At 42.9% G+C, this 21,590-nt stretch overlaps 1 protein-coding gene across 2 annotated transcripts in view; it reads right to left on the bottom strand.

Moving 5' to 3' along the window:
* Depdc5 (DEP domain containing 5, GATOR1 subcomplex subunit) overlaps positions 1-21,590 on the bottom strand; it is a 116,551-nt gene that overhangs the window by 34,660 nt on the left and 60,301 nt on the right. For both annotated transcript variants that reach the window (XM_090320531.1, XM_090320530.1), the window contains 6 exons: positions 18,350-18,467; positions 17,745-17,912; positions 17,384-17,603; positions 15,620-15,753; positions 7,744-7,852; positions 1,169-1,234 (listed from right to left, as the gene is read on the bottom strand). In XM_090320531.1, the coding sequence (XP_090176657.1) occupies positions 1,169-1,234; positions 7,744-7,852; positions 15,620-15,753; positions 17,384-17,603; positions 17,745-17,912; positions 18,350-18,467 (815 nt within the window). The remainder of the gene's footprint in view (positions 1-1,168; positions 1,235-7,743; positions 7,853-15,619; positions 15,754-17,383; positions 17,604-17,744; positions 17,913-18,349; positions 18,468-21,590) is intronic.

The following is a 21,590-nucleotide window of genomic DNA, read 5'->3' as shown; positions in this document are numbered from 1 at the left end:
GTTGAAATTCAAGGCCTCATGCTTGATAAGCAGGGTTCTGCGATCTGAACCACTTAACCAGACCCTTTCCTTGGACTGGTCATTTTTGAAGTAAGATCTTGACTTATGCCTAAATTGGCCAGGACTGTGATCCTCTTATTTGCGCTTCCCTTTGCCTTTGACAGGCACTCAGAAATGTATTCAGCCATTGCTTGACATAGTCCAGGCTGGCTTCAAACCTCCAGCCCTGATCTCCCTCTCCCAAGTAGCTAGAATTTCAGGCTTGAGCCATGATGCCTGGCACTCTGCCTGATCCTACATAAATCCTTTCCACTATTCAGATATCTGGGACTGGTTCTCAGAACTAAGTCAATCTGATATACTACTAAGAGGCTTTGACCTGATTCTGTTTACCCAGGACCTGTCAAAACAGTAACTACTAATATTAATTACAGAGTGGGTCCTGAGTCAAATATGTGAGTTCTGGATTTAAATCCCAACCCCACACAGTACTATAGCAAACAATATCTTCATCCCTCAATGTCTTCATTTGTAAAACCAGAATCAAATTTTTACTTCATTCACCAGATCGGCTGTGAAAAGAAATGAAATAAAACATGTGTTTGACATGTAGTAAGTGAAGGCTCTTGAAGATCTGGCCCAAACATTTTCTTTGATATATGAGTTAAGTGAAGCCTAGCAGACGAGCTATCCTCAGTTATACACCATTAGCCTATGACAGAGCACATGCTTATTTATAAATGCTGACTGTTTTTCACCACTTCCTGCCACGCTGTTATAAATTTATCTGGTTGTACCAGGAGAAAAACCGAGCGTTCCTACTTAGCACACATATTTCATGTAGTATGAAACCTTAAAGGAAAGATGTTACAATGTGGTGAGATTCACGGCACCAGGCAAACCATGCACACAGTGGCAATGAAGAAATACTTTGTTCAACACCAGTGTGATCATTTGTTCTGTTCCATGAATCTCTTCCATTCCCCTTGTCACTGTGAACGCCATGGCAGCAAACATACACCCCAGACACCAGATTCCATTTCAGTTGGCCCTCAAGCTCCAGATTCAATAGAATCCCATCTGCTCAGCAATGAACAGAAGGCCAGCTTGTGGCTTCTGCCAAAGGAACCGGCATGCACAGGCTGCAGAGTCGTGGAATATGACTAACCTGCGGGTAGAAGGCAGACGATGCTGTGCGTGGGCTTCGGACAAACTCCATAAAGAAGGCCCCGTCCTGGAGTCAGAGGAGGAGGAAGCGACAATAGCAGCAGCAGCAGCAGCAGCAGCAGCAGCAGCAGCAGCACACGCAAGGCAATGAAGAAATGGAGTACGTACAGTGGTTAACCATCAGGGAAAGGACAGGGAGGGTGCGAAAAAAATTAAATAAATGAATTTTTAAAAAGAGGGAAGGAGAGAAACAAGAACATAGAGGAATATCAAGAAAGGGCAGGAAAAATAGAGAGAAGGAGAAGGTGAGAGAGAAGAAGGGAAGAGAAAGAAAGAGACTGAAAGAGAGGGGAAGGAAGCAAGAAAGAGGGGAAGGAGGGAAAAAGGAAGAAAGGAAGAAGGAAGACAGGAGGGAAGAGAAAGAAAAAGAAAAAGGAAGGAAGGAAAAGAAAGAAAGGAAGGAAGAAAAGGATGGAGGGAGGGAAAGAAGAATGAAGAAAGGAAGGGAGAGAGAGAGAGGGGGAGAGAGAAAGAAAGAAAGAAAGAAAAATAAAGAAAAGAGCCAGGCGCAGTGGCTTACGCCTGTAATCCTAGTTATTCAGGAGGCTGAAATCTGAGGATCAAGGTTCAAAGCCAGCCCGACACAAAAGGACTGGAAATTCATGTCCAATTAACCTCTAGAAAACAGGAAGTGGGGCTTGACTCAAGGATAGGGTGGTATCCTTGAGCTGAAGAGGTCAGGGATAACACCCAGGTCCAGTGGTAGGGTGGTAGCCTGAGCTGAAGTGCCGAGATCAAGGGGAGAGAGAGAGAGAGAGAGAGGAGAGAGGGAGAGAGAGAGAGAGAGAGGAGAGAGAGAGAGAGAGAGAGAGAGAGAGAGAGAGAGAGAGAGAGAGAGAGAAAGAGAGGAGAGAGAGGAGAGAGAGAGGAGAGAGAGAGAGAGAAAGAGAGGAGAGAGGAGAGAGAGAGGAGAGAGAGAGAGAGAGAGAGAGAGAGAGAGAGAGAGAGAGAGAGAGAGAGAGAGAGAGAGAGACAGACAGACAGACAAGAAGAGAAGAGGAAGGAAGAAAGAAAGGAAGAAAGAGTGAGCAAGAAAGAGGGCCAGGAACTTGGCCTAGTGGCCTAGTGGTAGAATGCTTGCCTAGCATGCACGAAGACAGGGTTTGTAGAAAAAAGCCAAAGTGGTGCTGTGCCTCAAGTGCTCGGGCCCTGAGTTCAAGCCCCAGGACTGGCAGAGAGATACAGAGACAGACAGACAGACACAGAGACAGAGAGAGGAGACAGAGACAGAGAGAGGGAGGGAGGAGGGATGGAGGGAAAGAGGGGGAAGAAGGGAGGGAGAGGGGAAGAGGGAGAGAGGGAGGGAGAGGGAGAGAGGGAGATTCACCCAGAGATATTACTCAAATGCAAAGCATGAGCAGACGCTCACACACCTTCCCTAGCAGAATGCTCCACCTTTTGGGAGAAAGCACTTAGATGAGAAAGTGTGTCCAAGCTCCCTCCATTCTGCTGAGAATGTGGCTTGGAAGCTTTCCTCCTCTCACATAGCTCTGAAATTCTTTCAGATCTATGGCAAGGAAGAGGGTAAGGCTACAGAGCAGCTTGGTGGGGATGGCAGGATAATGGCTGAGGTAGCAACATCCTAGCCTCCCGCCTGGCAGTCCTCTGGGAGAGAAACACTGTGGCCTGAGGTTTCTTCCATCTGTTACTGCAGCCAGTGGGGAGAAGAGGATTCAATGCAGCAAGAAGTTTGGCTTCATCTGAGCATGCAGAGGGTACAGAGCCAGCCATACTTTCTCCTCCTCTGCTTGTATTAAAAAAAAAAAATCAGGAAGCCGAGACAGGCTTCAAACACTGATGTGAGGGGCTCCCTGAAATGATGTCTAGTCTATTCACTGGTGGTGTTGACAGCCATGTGTTTGAAACAAAAATGACACAGACAACTTTTCCAAAGATCTCCCCTTCAAATTTTTTTTTTTAACTTGGTATGCTCATTACTGAAATTCACAGGTGGAGCTTGACCAAGGTCCTTGTCCTACAACATGTTTTCAGTTAGAAATCTGAAATCCTTGGGGGCTCATTTTGAATAGCATGGCTGTCATTTCCCATCAGCCACTGCAAATGAAAGAAACTCTGGAGAGGTGTGGCTGTGGAAATGTGGATGCAGGCACCCCTCCCCCCAGGCTTCTAATAGGAAGTGCTACCTGGAGACAAGGTGGGGGGATTTCTGAGCATGCCAGGAGGGCATCTCATAGAACTTTAGCTTCTGCCTCCCTAAACTTGGAAGTATATGTCTAGTCCTACTGATACTGATGGCTCCTATGTATAGGTTTCAAGGCTCAATTGGAATATCAGGAGAATGTTCTCTAACCTAGCATTTGGTCTTCAGTGCATTGCAACCTCTCTATAATTCTTCTACTTTTCTGTCTAACTTGGTACTATGTCTAATCCTAAGAGATGTCCATGAATAATGATTTAAAAAAAAAAAAAAGTAGGGCAGGAGTTTGGCCTAGTGCTAGAGTGCTTGCCTACTATGCATGAATACCCAGGTTCTATTCCTTGGTACCACATGCATAGAAAAGCTGGAAGTGGTGCTGTGGCTCAAGCGGCAGAGCACTAGCCTTGAGAAAGCCCAAGGACAGTGCTCAGGCTCTGAGTTCAAGCCCCAAGACTGGCAATAAATAAATAAATAAATAAATACATACATACATACATACATATATACATACATACATACTTATAGACAGAACACACAGATTCATTTATTACTTTATTTGATACCTATCTGTTCTGTGCCAGAACATGAAACAGCAGAGTGCTGATGGTACTGAGATTTATGTATATATGAATGAGACTCTCCTACAACTCCTTCTAGAGCAGGGCCAACAAACTATAGCTTGCAGGCTGGATCTGGCCAGTATCTGTTTTTTTTTTTACAGCATCTGAGCAAAAAACAGATTTTTAGTTTTAGATGGTTCTAGAAATCTATATTAACACTTTCATTTTGCTTCTTTGCCTACTTGTTCAAGTTTGCTGACATCTGGTCTACAGAATCTTCAGGCGAAACCTCTTATTTGATAATTCTCTGCAGGTTTTCCACCCCTCCATCTAGTAGTTTAATTCTAGCAATTTATACTAAAACTAAGGAAATAACAGAGATGTAGTGAAATAATTGTTATAAAGCTCATCCCTTAAAATTTTACAAACTATCCCTTATGTTACAAATAATGTTAAGTAATGTGTTATAGGTTAAACTTTATAGAATTGCCAGATTTAGCTTTAAAATGAGAAACTATCAACATTTTTAACAAAAAACAGTGTAAATGAAAGTATTATTCAGGGCCGGGAGTGTTGCCTAGTCATAGAATGCTCACTTAGCAAACATGAAGTCCTGGGTTCAATTCCTTGGTACCACAGAAGAAAAAAAAAATTGACCGACGCACTGGCAGCTCATGCCTGTAATCCTTGCTTCTCAGGAAGCTGAGATCTGAGAATTACCAGCCAGGGACATGAGAGTCTATGAGACTCTTATCTCCAATTAACCACCAGAAAACAGGAAGTGGCACTGTGGCTCAATGTGGTACAGTGCTAGCCTTGAGTTGAAGAGCTCAGGAACAGCACCCGAGCCCAGAGTTCAAGCCTCACAATTGACCAAAAAAAAAAAAGAATTATTCATTTGACAAAATATAGTTTGTTTTCTTTTGGTGGCACTTTTGATTGAATATAGGGCCTTGAACATGTTAAATAAGCATTCTACCACTGACTTGCATACCCAACCCATAGCTTTTAAAAAAAAAAAATTTTTTTTTTGCCAATCCTGGGCCTTGAACTCAGGGCCTGAACACTGTCCCTGGGCTTTCTCAAGGCTAGAGCTCTACCACTTGAGCCACAGCACCACTTCCAGCTTTTTTCTATGTATGTGGTAACAAGGAATCGAACCCTGGTCTTCGTGCATGCTAGGCAAGCACTCTAACACTAGGTCAAACTCCTGGCCCCCCATAACTATTTTTAAAATCCAAGTTTTAAGCCAGGCGTGGTGGCGCATGCCTGTAATCCTAGTTACTCAGGAGGCTGAGATCTGAGGATCAAGGTTCAAAGCCAGCCTGGGCACAAAAAGACCTGAGACTCTTATCTCCAATTAACCTCTAGAAAATGGGAAATGGAGCTTGGCTCAAGGGTAGGTCAGTAGCCTTGAGCTGAAGAGCTCAGGGACAGCGCCCAGGCCCAGGGGTAAGGAGGTAGCCTTGAGCTTGAAGAGCTCAGGGATAGTGCCCAGGCTAAGTTCAAGCACCATGACCCAGCAAAAAAAAAAAAAAAAGAAAAAAAAAGTTTTAAAACTATTTTTGGAGGTTACAGATTTTAGCTCAGTATTAAGAATGTTTATCTAGCTTGTGTCAGGCCTTGGGTTTGATCTCCAATACAAGAAAAGATAAATCATATTTCTGAAAAATATTTAGAGGCCGGGAGTGTGGCCTAGTAGTAAAGTAGCTTGCCTAGCATGCACGAAGCCCTGGATTCAATTCCTTGATAACCACCCATAGAGAAAAAGCTAGAAGTGGTATCATGACTCAAGTGATAGAGTTCTGGCCCTGAGAAAGCCCAAGGACAGTGCCCAGGCCCTGTCAAGCCCCAGGACTGGCAAAAAAGAAAATGAAAAAGAAAAAATATTTAATGAGGTGGGAATTTTTATGATATCTGAAATATAAGGATGGATACATATAATACATATAAATACAAGGGTGATTACATCTTTGACTACAATTCTAAAAATAAAATATGTGCACTGAATCAGTTTCATCTCCCAGAAGTAGGGACCGGATAAGCAAATGTACAGTCCACATACCCTATCCTCTCACATAGCACAACAATCTGAGTCTGGATTTCTCAGGAGATGGAGTTTAAAAAATCAAGACTATTGGTCTTGAAAAAGACACTTGCCAGGCACCAGTGGCTCATGCCTGTAATCCTAGCCACCCAAGAGGCTGAGATCTGAGGATTGTGGTTCAAAGCCAGCCAAGCATGAAAGTCCATGAGACTCTTATCTCCAATTGACCTCCAGAAAGCCAGAAATGGCATTGTGGCTCAAAGTGGTAGAGAGCTAGCCTCAAGTTAAAGAGCTCAGGGACAATGTCCAGGCCCAGAGTTCAAACTCCACGACCAACAACAACAAAAAGATACCAAAAAAGCTGGACACAGTGACTCATGCCTGTAATCCTACCTATTCAGGAGAATGAGATCTGAGGATCCCATTTCAAAGCCAGCTCAGGCACTAGGATCCTGTTTCACAGCCAGCCCAGGCCCTTAAAGTCCATGAGATTCTCATCTCCAATTAACTACCAGAAAACCAGAAGTGGGGGTGGGACTTAAGGGGAAGGGGGATAACCTTGAGCTGAAGAGCTCAGGGACAGTGCCCAAGCCCAGAGTTCAAGTCCCACAACTGGAAAAAAAAAAAAAAAGCCTGCTTTATAGTTTTTTGTTTTGTTTTGATTTGCTATTGTACTGTGCCTGGCATTATAGGGGCATAACGTCTCAGAGAATTTTTTCCTTTTTCTAAAAAAATTTTTGCCTTCTAACAATGCTTACAGTTTAACTATATTCCTCCATCTATGAAAACTGATAGTGTAGGTGGGGATGGGAGGGAAAAACTGGGAGAAAGTGAAGGAAAGAGTGAGGGGCCACCAGTTTGGCCTAGTGGTAGAGTGGTTGCCTAGCATGAACCAAGGCCCAGGTTCAATTCCTCAGTAACACATACATAGAAAAAGACACAAGTGGTGCTGTGGCTCAAATGGTAGCGCTCTAGCCTTGAGAAAAACCCAAGGATAGTGCTTAAGCCCTGAGTTCAAGCCCCAGGACTACCCAAAAACAAAAAAAAAGGAAAGGGTGACCTTGTTGAAAAAAGAAATGCCTGACTCATATAACTATAACCCCTCTGTGTATTACTGTTTTTTTTTTTTTTTTTTTGCTAGCCCTGGGCTTGAGCTCAGGGCCTGAGCACTGTCCTTGGACTTTCTCAAGGCTAGAGCTCTACCACTTGAGCCTCAGCACCATTTCCGGCTTTTTTTTCTATGTATGTGGTACTGAGGAATGGAACCCGGGTCTTCGTGCATGCTAGGCAAGCACTCTACCTCTAGGCCAGATTCCAGTCCCTGTATATTACTTTTATAATAACAAAAGAAAAAGAAAACTGACAGGAATTCCACTATCAAAAAAGAGTAAGCTCTTGTAGTTAAGGTGCTTCAGTATCTTCCTACTTCTCTCTAGGGAAGCAAAAAATGATGACACTGAAGAAAAACCAAATGGTCAATTTCCAAGTGCAAAGGAGATCTTAGATCAACAGAGTTCAGCTTGACTGTTCTACATCTGTACTCCAGTAGACGTTAGCTTGGCTACTACTATGAACAAGAAAGTTCCTCAATAAGGATAGAGACAGAACCTTGAAAGGGTTTGCACTAGAATACATCCAAAGCTTTTGCACAATTGATCCTGGATTCTGACAGCAATCCATTCTACCTCCGCATTGGGTCCTTGAGATCACATGTCAATCTCCCCCTCTTCCCATGAAGTGACTTCCTTTACCTTTCGTGGGCTGTCCACGTAGGTGGGAGTCATAGCAACACTGCTGCTCTCCACCGCCTGGGTGGAGCTCTTCCCTCCATGAGCAGCTGCCTGCTGTTCTCCTAGGCACCTGAAGGAAGAAAACAGGTGACTGTAGCTTGTTCACAGACCCCCAGAAAAGGATCCGCCTCAGCCAAGATGGAGACAGTTCTGTTGTCATCTTTGGAACACACATTTCTGCCTTGTTTCTCCTTCAGGCCCTGTGTAACAACCTTCAGTTCATTAAGCTGTCCTCCATAGTCAATCAGAAAACAGCCCAATTTAGAAAGCATTCTGGGCTGGGTGTAGTGGTACATTCCCGTAGTTTCAGCATCTCAGGAAGCTAAGGCAAAATGATCACTTGAGCCAAAGAGTTCGAGGACAGCCTGGCCACAGAGTGTGACCTCCCTCCCCATCTATCATGCATTTCTTTAAAAGGGCAATTGATATAATTTGAAGGACTATGCACAAATACCATCTGTTTCGTTCTATGGAAAGACTTTATCTCACTTTCTATTTAGCATATCAACAAAAGCACATTGTGAAAGTCAGGGCTATATTAATATGAAACATAAACTAAATGCAGATGCTAACTATGTATTTTGAAAAGATTCATGTTCCTTCAAACATACATGGTTACAAACTTTTCTTCCCCCAAACACAGAGATCTAACAGATATTATGTCATAAAGCTAGACAAATATGGGTTTCTTATGAAATCTCACCTCATCTCAGTCCCGTATTTGCTGTATGCAAATAATATATACACTTTCATATTCAGCTTCCAATTGTTTTATTCTAATATTAACTACAGACTGTTTGAGCTTAAATTACATTGTTTCACTATATTGTTGCATTCTTGACTGGTAAGTTTCTGAAAGTTAGTATTATAGTGTTAAAGTACTTCATTACTGTGGCGATATACAGAGCCCTCCCTCAGCATGGAAGACTGGTTCTAGACTCCCTTAGCCTAGAAGCCAAAATCTAAGGATGCTCAGGCACCTTTTATACATTATATATATTATATATACATTATATATACATATACATTATATATATATTATATATTATATATTATATATATATTATTTATAGTATTTATTTATATAGAATCTCCACATATTCTTTCATACACTTTAAACCATCTTTAGGTTACTTACAATACCTAACACAATGTAAATGCTATGTAAAGTGGTATACTGTACTGACTAGGGAAAAAATTTGTAAAGTCAATGTGTGACTAGTATATATAAACAACAACTTTTGGGTTTGTTTGATTTTTTTTCCAGAATGTTTTGGATGAATTCACTAACAGTACCTACAGACATGGAGGACCAAGTACACTTCTGCAGTAGATATTTGGGTTATTATCTAAACCTCCAATGGGGGACATTTTATTTGGATACCTGGGAACAGTAAAAAAGGAGCTCAGAGCCAGGTGTCAGCAGCTTATGTATATAATAATAACTACTCAAGAGCCTGAGATCTGAACATCAAGCTTCAAAACCAAAAAGCTGGACAAGAAGATGTGGTTCATACTATCTGGGAGCAAAAAGGCTCAGGAACAGTGTTCAGGTACTGAGTTCAAGCTCCAAGACCAACACACATACACATACACATACACATACACACACACACACACACACACACACACACAGAGGAGCTCAGCTGTCTGTTCGGAGACAAACGCAATGGCAAAGCAGCCTGTCTGAGCTCATGTTTCTCATTCAGGCAGTCACAGCCCAGTGTGCATGTCCATGTGGGCAAACACCTCCATGGTCCACAACCCACAACATCTCTGATGACTGCCGGCTCCAGTGTCTACGTAGGGGTTCTAAAGGCTGTTACTGGGCCTGTATTACAGTTCTGCTTCTCTCTGTGCCTAATCCTGTTTCTTCCCACTCCCTTCCACAGTGTTAAGTACAAGGACTCTCCTTAATAAATAGCCTACATGTTAAATTCTGCCTTGGTGGGTTTCCCCAGAAACTTAATTTGTAACATTTCTTGTCTTAAATTATGACTTTTTTTTTTTTTTTTTTTTGGTCAGTTGTGGGGCTTGAGCTCTGGGCCTGGGCATTGTCCCTAAGCTCTTCAGCTCAAGGCTACCACCCTATCCCTTGAGCCACAATGCCACTTCCAGTGTTCTGGTGGTTAATTAGAGGTAAGAATCTCACAGACTTTGGAGCCCGCACTGCCTTTGAACTGAGATCCTCAGATCTCAAACTAGGATTACAGGCATGAGCCATCACGCCTGGCTAAATTATGACTTTTTTATATGTGCTTACGGGACTATAACCCAGAGCCTCATGCCTGCTAGGTAAGTACTCTACACAGGGCTATAAATTCTAGGGTTTTTGTTTTTTACCAGTCCCGGGGCTTGAATTCAGGCCTGGACACTGTCCCTGAGCTTCTTTTCATGTATTTATGTATTTATTTATTTATTCTTGCCAGTCCTGAGCTTAAGCTCAGGGCCTGAACACTATCCTTGGATTTTTCTCAAGGCTAGAACTCTATCACTTGAGCCTCAGCACCACTTCCAGCATTTTTTCTTTGTGCATGCTAGGCAAGCACTCTACCACTAAGCCACATTGCCAGTCCAAATTCTAGTATTTTTTTAAACCAATTATGAGTCATCTCATACCACAAATTATAAATCTGTTTCCATAGTAACCTTTTTAACATATTTCCCCCTTCAGACTGAATCTTATTATATAGCTCAGACTGGCCGTAAAATCTCAATCCTCTTTTAGCCTCCCAAGTTCTGGAATTATTAGGTATGCACCACCATGACCAACCTTTATTTTATTTTACTATAGAGGCTGAATTGAGAAAACCAGTCTAGACAAAAGCAATTCATAAGACCCAAATTTCAATAGAAAAGGCTTAGCTTAGTGGTATATACTCATAATCCCAGGGAAAGTATAAATGGGAAAATCAAAGTTGAAGCCAGCTCTTGGCAAAAAGCAAGATACTACATAAAAAATAATAAAATATAATTTAAAAAACCAACAGAGTGTGGGCTGGGATGTGGTTCAGTGGCAAAATGCTTGCCTAGCAAGCACAACGTCCTGGGTTCGATCCCCAGTACCAAAAAAGAAAAGACCAAAAAAAAAAAAAAAAAGCCAATCAGAGTGCTGGGCATGGTGACTCATGCCTGTAATCACAGCTACTCAGGAGACTGAGATCTGAGGGTCGAGGTTCAAAGCCAGCCTGGGCACTAAAGACGGGGAGACTCTTATCTCCAGTTAACCACTAGAAAACCCAAATTGGCGCTGAGACTCAAGGGATAAGATGGTAGCCTTGAGCTGAAGAGCTCAGGGACAGTGCCCAGGCCCAGAGTCCAAGCCCTAAGGCCCCCCACCCCTACACACACACACACACAATCAGAGAAAAAGGGATAGACGTGTGTGTGGCTAGAGAAGTAGTATACTTGCCTAGTCAATGCAAAGCCCTGAGTTCAATTCCCAATACTTCCCCCCTACCACCAAATTCTTTTAGTATGGAAAAAAAAAAGTGAAGATAATATAATGAACACTTGAATATCCAGCCACCAAAATTATATACTTGGGAACCATCTTGATTCGTCTATATCCTCTACTAACAATTATTTTGAAGTAAATTTCATTATGGTATTGCTTCACCCAAATTAAGTGCAGAATATCTAAAATATTTTTTTTTTTGGTGGTGGTGGTTCGAATTCAGGGCCTGGGTGCTGTCCTTGAGCTTTTTGCTCAAGGCTAGCACTCTACCACTTGAGCCACAGCTCCATTTTTAGCTTTCTGGTAGTTTATTACAGATAAGAGTCTCTCTGATTTGCCTGCCTGGGCTGGCTTCAAACTGATATCCGTGTGTTAAGTAGCTAGGATTATAGCAGTGAGCTACTGGCACCTGGCTTCTAAAGTAACTTTAAAACCAACATAACCACAATTTAAAATAAATTATACTATCAAAACATTTCCTCACCTGTTTCTAAAAAATGTTGAGTTTGTCCAAAATAGGAATCTGTTAAGGTCCTACTTTGTAATAATGATGTCTCACAAGCCTCTTTTTAGCATAAACTTTCCTCTTCATTTCTCCTTAATTTACTGAGGTAAATAGTCTAGATGTGCTGATTACACGCTTTTATTGTTTGAAGTGTTCCTCTGTGCTCTGTACTCCCTGAGAACTAGATAGATTTAAGTCCAATTTGGATGAAGAATTCTTGCTAACTGGTGCTGTGTCCTTATAGCTGGAGACCCATAACGACTGACTGCCTCTCTCTGGTGATGTTAGCTGCCATAGAAAATCTTCACTAGATGTTTATCCTTGGAGATTATGCACAGTGATATTCTATCACTCATCCTATATTTATTAGTTGGAAAACTTAGAGGAGAACAACAGAATACATGCTTGATTCTTTCCCTTGTCCCCTGACACTATCTTCTCAGTATGTCTATTTTGACTGAAACATGTTCCCCTCCAAGCCACACCCACAAACACACATCATGATGCTCTTTGGCACTTCTCAAGGGCTGAGACAGTGGACCACAACTGGACCAGCAGGAACTCTGGGCCTCCCATGCCCTGCAGATAAACTATCTGATGTCTACTGCCACACACATTTATTGAATTGCCTTCCATGTGCTGACCCACAGACAAGAATCAGAGATTCACACACAGGTAACACACTGTCTTTGTCTTTACAGGTTCCTTATTACTGGCTTAGGGGAGTGGAATGCTACAAAAAGACCTACAGCAATATACACATTACATCGAGATCACACAGAGTATACAATGCATTCTGCTGGGAAGGGGTGGGGGTGGTTGAGCTGGCTCAGGGGCTGAGTCATAAGTCAAAGGTAGGTCTTGAAAGATGGGCAGGAGAAAGCCACCACCTACAGTGGAGCCGATAAAAGCACACATCCTTCACGTGATTCTGCAGGAACAGTGCTCTGTGTTACACTGCTAGCATGTGAGTAACACACACGTAAATTTTTTTTTTAATTCTATGTGAACAAACTTTGTATTAAAAAAAAAAAAAAACGAAAAAACAATCTGGCTTCCTCTAGTCTACCCCCAGCCTTAACACATCACCCAGGAGAAGTCATTTTGAGCAAGGAAGAAGTCTCAGGTCTCTGTCCTGCCTCCTGAGGTGGGGTTGGTTCACAGTCTCATCCTTGGAGGGGATGCTGCTCCCTCAAGATGGCCTCCTTCCTCCACTGTGAGCAGAAAGAGGCTCCTTGGTACATACTAAGATGACGCACTGACAAATTAAAATAAGATCCCTTCACTCCTCCTCTCCCCAGCTTCACACTCCTCCCAGCAACATATGTTTCTCATTCTCTCTTCCAGTGGGAAAAGTCTAGGATGAGATGTAGGGAGAGCCTGCCAGGCAGAGTGCTGGGGTCTCTCCTGAGTCTGATATAAAGATAGATTTGGAAGAGAACTCAGTAGTTTCAGTCCTAAGCCCAACCTGCTCCTGCTTCTTTCCTTCTCTTGGTTGCCCCTGCTACTTTCTTCAGCTCTCCCCACACCTCTTTCTGTCCATGTCATCAGCAATTGCCATCTAGGCTCTGCCTAACTAGCTCTCCTACACATGGGGCTCATTTCTAAAGAAAACATTACAAAGACACCAACTATATATCTCATGATATGGATTTGTAAATTTTTTGGGGGGGGTCAGTAATGGGGTTTGAACTTGGGGCCTGGGTGTTCTCCCTGAGCCTCCTTGTGTTCAAGGCTAGCACAGCATTACTTCCAGTTTTCTGGTGATTAATTGGAGATAAGAATCTTACAATCTTCCCTGCCTGGGCTGGCTTTGAACCATGATCCTCAGATCTCAGCCTCCTGAGTAGCCAGGATTATAGATATAAGCCTCCAGTGTCCAGCTTAGATTTGTAATTTTTGTGCACATTATAATAATCTCATTTGGAGTTTTTAAAAAAGAACATCTTTTTAAAGGCATGCCTTCTAAAATATTATAAATGAAAGAATATGATGGCTCAGGTTTGAGGGGACGTAAATAAAAGGAAAAATGAACTCAAGAGGAATATAAATGAAACAAGACTGACGTGAGTTGATGATCATGAAGCTAGGTGATAGGTAGAGGGATTTCTTATACTTTGTGGCATCTGTTTGAAAATTTCTACTAAAATAACAATGTAGCTGTGAAAGGACAGCTTGGCATCCAGCTTCCCATAATGTCTTTTAATGTCTTTCTAACTGCACTTCCCACGATAGCTCATGCTCTGCCTTCCCTCATTCCAGGTTGCTCTCTGAAAGTCTAACAAGGTTCCTACTGTTGCAACCCAGACAGACAGATCTAGATTCCTCTAATACATATTCATTACATCTATAGAGACTCTGACCATCCTCACCTCTGCCATTCCACACATAGCCACTGCATATCTATCATGTGCTGGGCACATGTACAGCCTCAGGATATATGGGTAGGTCAGAGGGAAGATGAGTAAACCCACAACTGAGGCCATACTGAAGGGCCTCAAAGCCCCAATGGACATGGGCCTAAAAAAGGGGGCAAGCAGAAGGGGACTGGGTCTAGCTGATGAGGGATGAGATAAGCAGGTTCCACCTATGTATAGCAATTTGTCCCTTCCCTAAGTTGTCCTCATCCCTCCCTTCCCCCTTCCCTTGCTTCCCTTCCCCCTTAAATACTTCACTTCCTACAAAATCAAGTTCAGTCTTACTTCCTGTGAGGATCTCTCTGCCCCACCCCTCAAGCAAGATGTGGTCCCACAGCTGTCGGGGCAACATACTTGAATGCTTAGAGAAAAACCAACCAACCAACCAAATAACAACAAAAACACCAGCCAAACAGCCCAAGACAAATCTCAGATCACAGGGAGAACCCAAGGCATACGCCTCTTCTAAAGGGTAGCCCATGTGCTGGGAGTGTAGCCTAGTGGTAGAGTGCTTGCCCAGCATGCATAAAGCCCTAGGTTAGATTCCTCAGTATCACATACACAGGAAAAAGCTGGAAGTGGTGATGTGGTTCAAGTGGTAGAACACTAGAACACTGTCCTTAAGAAAGCTTAAGGACAGTGCACAGGCCCTAAGTTCAAGCTCCATGATTGGGAAAAAAAAAAAAATCTGGAAGTGGAGGTGTTACATTTGTGATAGTGGGCCAGCCTTCAGCAAGAAAAAGCCAGGCAAGAAGGTAAGGTCCTGAGTTCAAGCCTCAGTACCAACACACATACACACACACAAATTAAAATAAAAAAATAAACTAATTAAAAATAAATGAATTGGCCTGGAGTTTGGCCTAGTGGTAGAGTGCTCGCCTAGCATGCACAAAGACCCGGGTTCGATTCCTTGGTACCACATACTTAGAAAAAGCCAGAAGTGGTGCTGAGGCTCAAGTAGTAGAGTTCTAGCCTTGAGAAAAATCCAAGAACAGTCCTCTGGCCCTGAGCTTAAGCCTAAGACTGGCAGAAATAAATAAATAAAATGAATTAAGGACAGATTGTAGTGGATCATGCCTATAACCAACCTCAGCACTCAGGAGGCTGTGAAAGGTGGGCCATGAATTTGAGGTCAGCCTTTGCTATGAAAGTTAATTCAAGGAACGTCTGGGTTACATAGCAAAACACAGTTTCAAAAACTAAAAATAAAAATGCTTTGTAGGATAACCTCAAAGTGTCTACTGTTCAAATTATGTTCCTATTTTATGTTATTTGATCCTTACCAGGTATTAGCCTCATTTTCTTGTCATGTAATGTCTTCCTACCTTCGAGCTTCTAGCAAAAGGAATCATGTTGCATAGTATATGTGAGTGATTGGGGCACTGAAAACATGGAGGCCTAAGGGGTGGGGGCGGGTAGGGGCAGGAATGGCAGGTCCTTCGCCAACTAGGCACTTACTTCTGACTGGCCTCCATCTCCAGCAGGGCAGACAGAGCCGAAGTTCCCTTCTTCACAACCGAGGGGGCTGTTGATTCGAGGGAATGTGTGGAAATGGGCCCAGGCATCTGCAAGCCTTTCATGGTGGTCCCTTTCTAAAGAGAAGAGGAGATAGGACCATTCAGCCCCTGTGGCCTCTCCCAGTAACCACTCAGCGCTTCTATAGCACAGGATGCTGGGAACCCAGGGAGCACAGGTTCGCAGTGTTTAATAAGTGAAAGAGGAAACTGAAATTCAGACCAATTAAACCATTTACTCCAAATCCTACTGGAACCAGAATTCGAACTCTGCTTGTCTTATTTCAAAAACAAAGTTCTGGGAGGGAAGCATGACTCAGGTGGTGGAGGCCTTGAATTCAAACCACAGTACCACCCCCCTCAAAGAAAAATGAAGCTCATCCCACTATGCTAAGACTCCTACAAATGTTCTTATTCTAGGGATGCTGTGTACAAAAGATGGCTAGTATGGATACTGAGCTAAGGCTAGACTTAAGACTGACACAAAGACTGCATATACTGATACTGATACTGCAACCCAAACCATGATGTTTAATGAAAGGTCAGTTTTGTGTTATATTGTATTTTTGTGATATCTAGAAAAGACCAAAGTATGTTCACGTTCAAAAGGCCCAGGAAGGGCCGGGAGTTTGGCCTAGTGGTTAAAGTGCTTGCCTAGCATGCATGAAGACCTGGGTTCGATTCCTCGGTACCACATACATAGAAAAAAAAAAAAAAAGCCAGAAGTGGTGCTGAGGCTCAAGTGGTAAAGCTCTAGCCTTGAGAAAGTCCAAGGACAGTGCTCAGGCCTTGAGCTCAAGCCCAGGACTGGCAAAAAAAAAAAAAAAAAAAAAAAAAAAAAAGGCCCAGGAAGCTGGATACCAGTGGCTCACGCTTGTAATCCTAGCCTCTCAGGAGGCTGAGATCTGAGGATCTTGGTTCAAAACTAGCTTGGTCAGGGAAGTCCATGAGAATCTTACCTACAATTAACTCAAAGTCCCATAGAACAAAACTTCCCTGACTCTATCATTTCCAGTGTTGCAGATAAAATCCAGTGCCTCTCAAACTTTGGAAAGTACATTTCTTTTCCACTGAAGCATTTTGGAAGTAAGAAAACCATTCTCTATCTTGATTGTGGTTGTGATACATAAACCCATACATGTGTTAACCCTCATAACCTATACATAAGCATGTGTGTACATACATATACAGGTAAATTATACTATATGTTAATTTAAACAAAACAGGGCTGAATTATAGACCTGTCCTGTATTGGCAAGATAGACCTTAGATATCCCATAGCCTTCCTATGCCCATAAGATAGCAATAGTGAGTGACTGAAATGAAGGACCACGGGTCCTGGAAACTCTTAAGAGTGATGGACAAGTAAGAAAGGATTAACCTCATTAACCTCATGAGTTTCCATTCAGCACTTCAGCACTGCACCCCACAAGCAGCTGGGTTGAACACTGGCCCCACACTGGGTGCACACAAAGCCACTGTCTCAGCTAAGACAGGAAGTTCAAGCCATGAATACAGCCCACTTGCCATCTGCACTCTACCTCTCTCTTGTTCAAGGAGGAGGACTCGCTCCTTGAGGCTTGAGATAAATGTAAGGCAGTTGTGGGGTAAATAGACTGGCAGACAAGAGTTTCCTGAGAGGAAGAGGTGGAGGCATCCCAGAGAAGGCACAGTCCATAGGAAACCACCCCGTCCCCCAAGCCCTCACCCGCATCATGCGATCTGAGCGGTGTCGCCTGCGGATCCGGTTCAAGCCCTCCACAAAGCGGATAAAGCCATCCAGGAGCTGCCACTCATCCTCATCTGCACGAGGCCTGTCACCGTAGATGTCGCAGTGAACCTCCCCCTCTGTGATGCGCTTGGTGGCAGTGACACAGGCTGGCAGGAGCAAGAAGCGGGTTCTCCAGAACTTCAGAGACTCAATTAAACTATGTTGGGCCAAACAAAGATTAAAAAAAAAAAAAAGGTCATCAGGGGTAAAAAAAAAAAAAGTACAGAGGTGTTTATCAAAATACCTATCCAACCAAGGCTACGAGGGTGAACAATCAAGTCAAAGCTTGACTTCTGACCTGAAATCTTCAGAGCCGGCAGAACAAATATACTGATCTAAGTAATTCCACTTGTATTCCTCCAGTCGCTCATGGGAGAATTCCACCCAACAGGAGACGAACTCTGAATCCGAGTGGGAGGGGCAGAGGCTGTATGTGTAGTGGATCTGGGCAGATTCGTAAAGATACCTGCAAAATAAAAGGCATGCCTAGATATCCAGAAGAGAATTCCCTCTCACTTTTTTCTGCCTTTTTTTTTTCTTTCCTCTTTTTTTTTTTCCCCCTCAATGCATTTCACAATCATCCTTGGCATTTGATCAGCCATTAGCAACAAGCACATCTCAGGAGACTGTAAAGGATATTCCTCAGATCTTCTCAAACTTGTTCATTCTCTCCTTATGTTCTTCATTTTTCATTGGCTTAGTTTAAATCACAACTGAACATTAGAAGCCAAACCAAATACATTAAGTTAGAACCCCAGGGTTATTTTGGAACAATACAAAAACTCTGAAGGAAAAACCAACCACTCAACTGCCCATATGTAGAACTGTACAACTGTAGGCATCACGTAGTATGCAGACACACTCCATACAGTGATGGACTGCCCCACCTCTCTGAGGACTCACTTGGGAAGGTAGCGAGTCACTGTGATCATCTTGTCCTTTAGTGTCACTTTGTGGAAAGTTCTGCCCATACTCAGCCAATACTGGTCTTCCTCCTCAGGGCGGTTTCGAGACACAAGGCCTAACAGGGAAAATAATAAGAAATAATAACTTCCTCCATCTGGCCAAGGTTCATTTATTATAGCAGACAATTGCTTCTCTTTCCTGATGAAGAAAAAGAGAAGCAGAAAGAGGCAACACTTTTGATTGATTCACAGAAGAGTTATTCTTGGCTAAAAAGCAATAAATAAAAGTCCAGATGTTGGTAGAGTTTTCTGTTACCAATAGTAGATTAGAGCCTGGAGGGTGCGAGGAGCATCTAGAAGTTATATACCAGACTGAATGGTCTTATGCCTCATGGTCCAAGGGAGGTAAGTTCCAGTATAAATGTTAACAGACTCAGAGTCACCTATGGATGTAAAATAAAAACCCAGGGGCCAGAGCATGGCCTAGTAGTAGAGTGCTTGCTCACCATGCGTAAAGCCCTGGGTTTGATTCCTTAGTACCACATACACCGAAAAAGCCTTAAGTGGTGCTGTGGCTCAAGTGGTAGAGCACTAGCCTTGAGCAAAAGGAGCTCAAAGAAAGCACTCAGGCCCAGTGTTCAAGCCTCAGAACTGGCAAAAATAAATAAAGCTACCATCACATCACATCACATCACTTTCTTCAGAAAGCTGCCTGACCCCATCAGCAGTCTGAATGACTGTTATATATACCTCTTTATGTGTGTGTTTAACACACTCATAAACTAAAAGTTTCAAACAGCAAAGCACAGTGATGCACACCTGGTATCCCACGTTATCTGGAAAGCTTAAAAGTAAGAAAATCAGCCAGGCACTAGTGGCTCATACCTGTAGACCTTGCTACTCAGTAGGCTTAGATCTGAGGATCACAGTCAAAAGCCAGCCCAGATAGGAAAGTTCATGAGATTTTTATCTCCAAATAACCATAAAGAGCAAGAACTGGAGCTATAGCCCAAGTGCTAAAGCTTTTGGCTTTAGAGCTCAGAGACAGTGCCCAGGCCCTGAGTTCAAGCCCCAGGACAGGCATACATACACACAAAATCTTTATAGATCGAAATGGAGGTGTGGCTCAAGGACTCTGGCTCTGAACAAAACAAAGCAAAGTGAGAGAGCAGAGGGCCTTCAGTTCAAACTGTATTATACACACACACACACACACACACACACACACACACATACACACACACACACACACATTCTAGGAGGCCAGACCTGAAAGTTGTTCACTCATATTTTCCAGTAACAGTTAATAAAATGCCATGCCTAGAGGAGGCATTCAAAAAATAGTAAATAGAACTGCACACAGCGCCAGGAGCGGTGGCTCATGCCTATAATCCTAGCTACTCAGGAGGCTGAGATCTGAGGATTGGGGTTCAAAGACATCCCAGGCACTACTAAAGACCATGAGACTCTTATCTCCAACTGATCACTAAAAAACAGGAAGTAGGGACTATGGCTCAAGGGGTAAGGTGGTAGCCTTGAGCTGAAGAGCTCAGGGCCAACACCCAGGCCCAGAATTCAAGCCTCATAACCCACCAAAACAAAACAAAACAGAACTGTACACAGTAAAAAGGGCAATAAATGAGGAATCAAAGACAAGAAGTAAACAAGTACAAACTGTGCCTCAGAGAACAAAAAGCCAAGCCTATTCCCTTTGGTCTAGAAATGAAACACGGCACTCTCGATCAGCTCTGGGATAGTCTCACAGTGGCAGGCAGCGTGGGAGTGGTTATGAGAAGAGACGATGGCAGAGGCTGAGAGGACCTGCACTGTGAGTGCAAAAATTCAGACCTTTCCCAGATAGATGAGGCTGACAGAATGGCAAGATGACTGCATATAAGAGAGAGGCTAGACTTTGACTCAGGAACCTTAGGTTAAACTCCAGGTTTTTCATTTGCCAGCTGTATGATCTCAAGGAGCAAATCTGTCCAACTCTTGCTTTTATGTAACCAAGAAGAGGGCATGCCCCCATGAGGCATTTCTTCATTCCTGCTACAAACACCCTGTTGGCTGTCAGGATGATGGTGGCAGAGGATACAATTCAAGAGCATCCATGGTAACTTGACATCTCACTCTGAATTAGGTGTACCCCAGTTATTCCAGCTTTTATCTACTACTGTTCACAAGCTGAAATCAAATACATACTTTTGGTTTATTAGATTACTGTCTTCTTCTTCCCAAGGGCTGTACCTTTCAAGGACAGGACCAGTAGCTATTGTGCTCTCTGGAAGAAGGCCTAGCTTCCATCTGGTAATCAATGTGCATCTAGTGCACAGCTCAGATCTGGTTATAATGGCAACTTTTCCAGTAATTGTAGTAACAGCAGTACCACTTTTATTGCTACAGAAAGAGAGGTTAAATCTATCAAAGGAGAAAATGATCAGAAAGAGTACAGTCACGTAAGTAGTCTCTGAAAAATAAGCCGTGACATAAAACTCATGAATCAGACAGCAAGCACTGACATTTATGCACTCGATGACTCATGAAGGACATTGGTCAGCTATTCTAGAGGATAGCAAGTGGGCAGCCTTGATGGGACCAATGACAACTTAAATGTGAATTCATTATACTGCTCTTAGGTAAAAATTCTTCCCACAGTCCTGTCAGGATCAATCCCCTGACATCTGTGGCAGCACCTCAGGCTCATTTCCTGTGCCTTATCACAGCCCAGCTTTTGTCTTAATGCCCAGAAATGGGCATGCCTTTGCCATAGGGCTTTTGTATATACTGATCCCTCCATCTGGCATGCTTTTTCTCTTCCTTTCACCTCACACTCTTCTCTTCCAATCTTCTTCTCCTAATTACTCTTGCATATGTTTCAGATCTAAGCTCAGATATCACCTCAAAGAAGCTGTCCCTGACCCGCCAAATCAGATCAGATCCTGACTTAAGTAGTCTCCCAGGTCCTATACCCACCCTCACCGTCTATCACAACATGTCATCTTCTCATAATTTGACTGTTACTTTTCCCCATTGAGCTATCAATTTCTCCAGAGTAGGAGCTTCAGAAACAATGTTGAGTCAATGAGTGAATGAATAAATGAATGAATTTATTTGTGGACCCAGGCAATAAATTGTTTTCATATTCCAAGCACTGTTATTTCTATTATAGAAGATAAAAAGATGAATCCAAAATAGTTTTAGTATTCAAAAAGGTTAATATGAAGCAGGGCGGTGAATAT

Source organism: Megascapheus bottae, chromosome 28 (assembly GCF_031878675.1).
Source record: "Megascapheus bottae isolate mThoBot1 chromosome 28, mThoBot2.hap1, whole genome shotgun sequence".
In the NCBI taxonomy this organism is placed as follows: Eukaryota; Metazoa; Chordata; class Mammalia; order Rodentia; family Geomyidae; genus Megascapheus; species Megascapheus bottae.
The sequence above is the reverse complement of the archived record's forward strand: the minus strand, read 5'-3'. Positions and strand labels throughout refer to the sequence as shown.